General features: G+C 45.2%; 1 protein-coding gene across 3 annotated transcripts in view; it reads right to left on the reverse strand.

Moving 5' to 3' along the window:
* Window positions 1-6,779, reverse strand: part of MBD3 (methyl-CpG binding domain protein 3) — a 49,162-nt gene extending 42,383 nt beyond the window's left edge. The window contains exon 1 of one of the 3 annotated variants that reach the window (XM_073595437.1): window positions 6,572-6,779. In XM_073595437.1, the coding sequence (XP_073451538.1) occupies window positions 6,572-6,681 (110 nt within the window). In that variant the 5' untranslated portion in view covers window positions 6,682-6,779. The remainder of the gene's footprint in view (window positions 1-6,571) is intronic. The other 2 variants (XM_073595445.1, XM_073595451.1) reach the window with 2 other exon arrangements.
* Window positions 6,780-7,006: the final 227 nt, after the last annotated feature.

Genomic DNA, 7,006 nt, shown 5'->3' on the forward strand with positions numbered 1-7,006 from the left:
TGGTATCCATGTACTCGGCCTAAGATCATCTTTTTTATTTCATCAAACATTTGGGCAATATAGTGTGTTTTAGTGCATTAAAATTTAAAAAAGTGTGTTTTTTCCCCAAAAAATGCGTTTGAAAAATCGCTGCGCAAATACTGTGTGAAAAAAAAAAATGAAACACCCACCATTTTAATCTGTAGGGCATTTGCTTTAAAAAAATATATAATGTTTGGGGGTTCAAAGTAATTTTCTTGCAAAAAAAAATTATTTTTTTATGTAATCAAAAAGTGTCAGAAAGGGCTTTGTCTTCAAGTGGTTAGAAGAGTGTGTGATGTGTGACATAAGCTTCTAGATGTTGTGCATAAAATGCCAGGACAGTTCAAAACCCCCCCAAATGACCCCATTTTGGAAAGTAGACACCCCAAGCTATTTGCTGAGAGGCATGTCGAGTCCATGGAATATTTTATATTGTGACACAAGTTGCGGGAAAGAGACAATTTTTTATTTTTTTTATTTTTTTTTGCGCAAAGTTGTCACTAAATGATATATTGCTCAAACATGCCATGGGAATATGTGAAATTACACCCCAAAATACATTCTGTTGCTTCTCCTGAGTACGGGGATACCACATGTGTGAGACTTTTTGGGAGCCCAGCCGCGTACGGGACCCCAAAAACCAAGCACCGCCTTCAGGCTTTCTAAGGCCGTAAATTTTTGATTTCACTCTTCACTGCCTATCACAGTCTCGGAGGCCATGGAATGCCCAGGTGGCACAAACCCCCCCAAATGACCCCATTTTGGAAAGTAGACACCCCAAGCTATTTGATGAGAGGTATAGTGAGTATTTTGCAGACCTCACTTTTTGTCACAAAGTTTTGAAAATTGAAAAAAAAAATTTTTTTTCTCGTCTTTCTTTATTTTCAAAAACAAATGAGAGCTGCAAAAATACTCACCATGCCTCTCAGCAAATAGCTTGGGTGTCTACTTTCCAAAATGGGGTCATTTGGGGGGGGTTTGTGCCACCTGGGCATTCCATGGCCTCCGAAACTGTGATAGGTAGTGAGGAGTAAAATCAAAAATGTACGCCCTTAGAAATCCTGAAGGCACTGATTGGTTTTCGGGGCCCCGTACGCGGCTAGGCTCCCAAAAAGTCCCACACATGTGGTATCCCCGTACTGAGGAGAAGCAGCTAAATGTATTTTGGGGTGCAATTCCACATATGCCCATGGCCTGTGTGAGCAATATATCATTTAGTGACAACTTTGTGCAAAAAAAAAAAAAAAAAAAGTGTCACTTTCCCGCAACTTGTGTCAAAATATAAAACATTCCATGGACTCAACATGCCTCAAAGCAAATAGCTTGGGGTGTCTACTTTCCAAAATGGGGTCATTTGGGGGGGTTTTATGCCATCTGGGCATTGTATGGCCTTCAAAACTGTGATAGGCAGTGAAGAGTGAAATCAAAAATGTACGCCCTTAGAAAGCCTGAAGGCAGTGATTGGTTTTCGGGGCCCCGTATGCGGCTAGGCTCCCAAAAAGTCCCACACATGTGGTATCCCCATACTCAGGAGAAGCAGCTAAATGTATTTTGGGGTGCAATTCCACATATGCCCATGGCCTGTGTGAGCAATATATCATTTAGTGACAACTTTTTGTAATTTTTTTTTTTTTTTTTTTTGTCATTATTCAATCACTTGGGACAAAAAAAATGAATATTCAATGGGCTCAACATGCCTCTCAGCAATTTCCTTGGGGTGTCTACTTTCCAAAATGGGGTCATTTGTGGGGGTTTTGTACTGCCCTGCCATTTTAGCACCTCAAGAAACGACATAGGCAGTCATAAATTAAAGGCTGTGTAAATTCCAGAAAATGTACCCTAGTTTGTAGGCGCTATAACTTTTGCGCAAACCAATAAATATACACTTATTGACATTTTTTCTACCAAAGACATGTGGCCGAATACATTTTGGCCTAAATGTATGACTAAAATTGAGTTTATTGGATTTTTTTTAGAACAAAAAGTAGAAAATATCATTTTTTTTCAAAATTTTCGGTCTTTTTCCGTGTATAGCGCAAAAAATAAAAAAACGGCAGAGGTGATCAAATACCATCAAAAGAAAGCTCTATTTGTGGGAAGAAAAGGACGCAAATTTCGTTTGGGTACAGCATTGCATGACCGCGCAATTAGCAGTTAAAGCGACGCAGTGCCGAATTGTAAAAAGTGCTCTGGTCAGGAAGGGGGTAAAACCTTCCGGGGCTGAAGTGGTTAAAAAGGCCTGTCTATGGCTTCATGCCCACCTAGGCGTTTTTAAGCTGTAAAAAAAAAACCCAGGACCAGTGGGTTCTGAGCGACGTTTTTCAGCTGTAAAAATGCTCTAATGCTGATAAACGCTCAAAAACGTCATTCACCAACATTTTTTAACCTTTTTGATCCAATGAAAAAAAAAAAAAAAAAAAAAAACACTCAAAAACGCTATTGCAAAAACATTGAAAAAGCTGAAAAAAGTAAAAAAAAAAAAAATCACTGCAAAGATACTGGCGTTTTCATAACGTTATTTTAACAGCCTGTGTGCATGAGGCCTAAGCCTTATTATAGGCTTACCTGTAGCAAAAAGTGGTTGTAAAGGGTTTACACATTAAAAGGGTTGTAAACCCTCTTTTTTTTTTTTTTTTAACCACTTGCCGCCCGCCCTATTACCAAATGACGGCAGCAAAGTGGTTTGATATACCTGATCGGATGTCATATGACGTGATCAGGATATCGAGCCGCCGCACGCCCCCAGGGGGCGCGCATCGCGGCGATTGATGTTGCAGGGTGTCAGTCTGACATCCTGCAACACCGATCTAGGTAAAGAGTCTCTGACGGAGACTCTTTACCACGTGATCAGCCGTGTCCAATCACGGCTGATCACGATGTAAATAGGAAGAGCCGGTGATCGGCTTTTCCTCACTCGCGTCTGACAGACGCCAGTAGAGGAGAGCCGATCGGCTGCTCTCCTGACAGGGGGGGGGGGGGGGGTCTGTGCTGATTGTGGTCCCCTCGGATCCCGCCCAGGACCACCAGGGAAGCCAGGGAAGCCGCCCAGGACCACCAGGGAAGCCATCCACACTGGACCACCAGGTATGCCCCTAGACCCCCAGGGAAATACCACTATGTGCCCAGGCAGCTGCCAATCTGTGCCCACTCCAATGCCTACCACTGCCAGTGCCACCAGGGATGCCTATCAGTGCCTATCAGTGCCTCATATCAGTGCCGCGTATCAGTGCCCATCAGTGCCGCCTTTCAGTGCCCAGTGACATCTATCAGTGCCCGTCAGTGCCAACCAGTGCCAGCCATGAGTGCCCATCAGTGCCGCCTATCAATGCCGCATATCAGTGCCTGCTCATTAGTGCCACCTCATCAGTCAGTGCTGCCGTATCAGTGCCCATCAGTGAAAGAGAAAACGTACTTATTTACAATTTTTTTTTAACAGAAACAAAAGCAAAACTTATTTTTTTCAAAATTTTCGGGGGGGGGGGGGGGGGTGGGGGGGTTAGGAGTGTTAAATGTATTAGCAGATTTAAAATACACTAATTAAATCATGTGACCATAAACCCCCCGCTCCCCAGCATCTGAAACCCCTTAAAGCAGGGGTGTCAAACTCAATTTCATCGTGGGCCGCAGCATTATGATTGTCCTCAATAGGGCCGGTTGTATCTGTAAGATTACATGTCCAGCTCATCCCCTCCTCTTACATTAGATGTCCAGAGCCACCCCACCATCAGAAGTTGAGTTCCCTACTCTCCCTAACATCACAGTGCACCCCACTTCCTTATGCTGCTGCTGGGAAGAAGCTGGATGCATTGTTTGAAAGTAGGGGTCTGGAGGAGGACTGGAGCTCTCCTGCAGCTGCAGGAGAGGTGCGAGGGCCACTTGAAGTGGCCTGGAGGGCCGGATTCGGCCCGCGGGCCTTGTGTTTGACGCCTGTGCCTTAAAGGATCTCCTGATTGGCTAAATTTGATTACACTCAAGGAGAGCCAATCAAGGAGAGTCCCCAACGGCTGAGGCAGTCGTGGACATCACTGGACAGAGATGGGCCTCAGATAAGTATTAGGAGGGCTGCTGCACACAGAAAGCCTTTTATCTTAAAGTGATTGTAAAGTCTGTTTTTTTTTTTTTTTTACCAAAAAATAACAAACATGTTATACTTAACTGCTCTGTGCAGTGGTTTTGCACAGAGCAGTCCCGATCCTCCTTTTCTCGGGTCCCTCTTCAGTGCTCCTGGCCCCTCCCCTCCTGTTGAGTGCCCCACAGCAAACAGCTTGCTATAGGGGCACCCGAGCCAAGGCTCCCTGTGTCCATTCAGACACAGAGCTGCAGCCCCACCCTCTTTCTCTCCTCATTGACTGACTGACTTTGACAGCAGCGGGAGCCAATGGCGCCGCGCTGCTGTCTCAGCCAATGAGAAGGGGAGTCCTGGGCAGCGGAGTCTTTCATACAACATCACTGGATCTAGATGGGCTCAAGTATTAGGGGGGCTGCTGCACACAGAAGGCTTTTTATCTTAATGCATAGAATGCATTAAGATAAAAAAGTGTGCGTGGAGCAGGAGCCGATGCACGTGGTTGGCGGCCTGGAAGTCCACTGGCCACCCGCGATCACTCCAGGGCCAGAATGGGGATCTGTTAATGTAAACAGATCCCTGTTTTGTCAGGGAAGTAGTGTGACCGTCTGTCCCTAGTGATTAGGAACAGCAATCTCTCTGTACTCGGTCAGTCCACTCCCCCTCACAGTTGGAAACACATTTAACCCCTTGATCGCCCCCTAGTATTAACCCCTTCCCTGCCAGTGTCATTTATACAGTAATCGGTGCATTTTTATAGCACTGATCTCTGTATAAATGTCACTGGTCCCAAAAAGGTGTCAAAAGTGTCCGATCTGTCCGCCGCAATCCCGCAAAAAAAAAAAAAATAAATAAATAAAAATGCCATAAATCTATACCCTATTCTGTAGATGCTATAACTTTTGCGCAAACCAATCAATATACGCTTATTGCGTTTTTTTAACAAAAATATGTACAATACATATAGGCCTAAACCAATGAAGAAATGTGTTTTTTTTACTTTTTGGCAGGGGGGTAGTTATTATAGCAAAAAAAAAAAATAGTTTTTTCCCCAAAATTGTCTTTTTTTTTTTTTGTTTATAGCGCAAAAAATAAAAACCGCAGAGGTGATCAAATACCACCAAAAGAAAGCTCAAATTGTGGGGGGGGGGGGGCGACATAAATTTTGTTTGGGTACAGCATTGCAGGCCCGCGCAATTGTCAGTTAAAGCGATGCAGTGCCGTATCATGAAAAATGGCCTGGTCTTTAAGGAGGTAAATCCTCCCGAGGCTGAAGTGGTTAAAGAGGAGCTCCACTGGTTTTTAAGTTTATTAAAGTTAGCAGCTACAAAAAGTGTAGCTGCCGACTTTTAATAAACAGACACTCACCTGACCCACGGTCCTGCGATGCGGCCACCCGATACCTCGCGCCTCTCCTCCCCGCCAGCATTGTGAGTGTGGGCGCCCGGTTGTGAAAGCTTGCGGCTTCACAGCTGGGCGTGAGTTGCGCTGCGCTCGGTCAGTGGCCAGGCAATCTTCTGGGACCTGTGACGTGTCCCAGAAGATTGCAGGGAGGGTTTGCCTAGAGGGAGTCACCTAGGAGGAAGCGGGACAGGAAGTCCCTCTCAAAATCATGTAAGCACACCCCCCCCCCCCCCACCTCAAAAAACAAATACATGCCAATTGTGGCATGTCAGGGGGCAAGGGGTACTTAAAGTGTAAGTTCCATGTTTAGGTAGAACTCCGCTTTAAGCAAGCCTGTCACAGTAAAATGATTGGTCTCATCACTCTGTGCAAGAGAGCTTTTCTTTTGAAAATAAAAGAAAGCCTAAAATAAAACAAATGCAGCCATCACAGCTAATTACATAGTCTGGTTGAAAAAGAAGACACAAGTTCATCTAGTTCAACCCACAGAGAAAAAAAAATAAAACAAAAACAAATCACACACACATCCAAACCCCCCCACATACACAATCCTATAGCCACAGTTGATCCAGAGGAAAGGTAAATGGGAAGCTGCAATATAATAGAACGTTTGTTTAAACTGATGCCCTGTGTGCATGGAGCCTTATCAGGTCCCATAGTACTGCAGCTGAAAATAACTGTCACTTTAAAAAAAAAAAAAAAAAAAAAAAGGAAGTCTCCTTATCACAGAATACCAGTATAAGGATAGTATAGGTGACAGTTATTTTTAGTTGGAGTCCAATAGAACTTGATAAGAACAGTCACATGGCTAAAATAAAAGACCTTTAGCTTTGTGACTTAAGCTGTCTCTCCTTCCTATGGAAGTTAGTAGCATGTTCCTATACAACCTACCCTCGTGCAGCTCTTGTACTATTGTGATGTGCTCTGCCCCTCTATATGAAGACCTCCTCCCGCCTCTTGTCTGCCCATTCACTCACACACCATCCTGAGCCGCTCTCCTCCATCCCCCCTGGGATTCGTCCATCTCTCCTAACATGTGTCCTGCAGCCCACACTATTTAGGAAGTAAAAGAATAAACACCTATAGTAATAGACATCGCTCTTCCCCGCGGACAGCCCTGATCTACGGGTCACCTCTTCCTTCTTCCAGCCCTGCGGCAGCGCCGAGCATTCCCAACGTTTCCTCTCCATTCCTCTCCCGCCGGTCACTTTCTGGACCTCCGGCAGCCGTATCACTCCGCCGAGATTGGACGGTGCTGATTGGCTCCCGGCTCCACGTGCTGAGACGCACTCATTGGAAAACATGGCGGAAGGAGAAAGCCGTGAGGTGTGCTATTGTTGTCAGCGCCCGCGACATTGTATCCGTAGCGGCCGCGACGCGATTATCGCGATACCCGCGGCCATGTTGACCTTTCGGGAGCTCTTTTGTTCTGCACTGTGGTCGTGTGTAGATGCCGCAGGCTTGAGGGACGTAGTGCTAGAGTATATGATTTTCGGGGAGGGGGAGGGGGTTTAA

Source organism: Aquarana catesbeiana, linkage group LG01, assembly GCF_042186555.1.
Source record: "Aquarana catesbeiana isolate 2022-GZ linkage group LG01, ASM4218655v1, whole genome shotgun sequence".
Classification (NCBI taxonomy): Eukaryota; Metazoa; Chordata; class Amphibia; order Anura; family Ranidae; genus Aquarana; species Aquarana catesbeiana.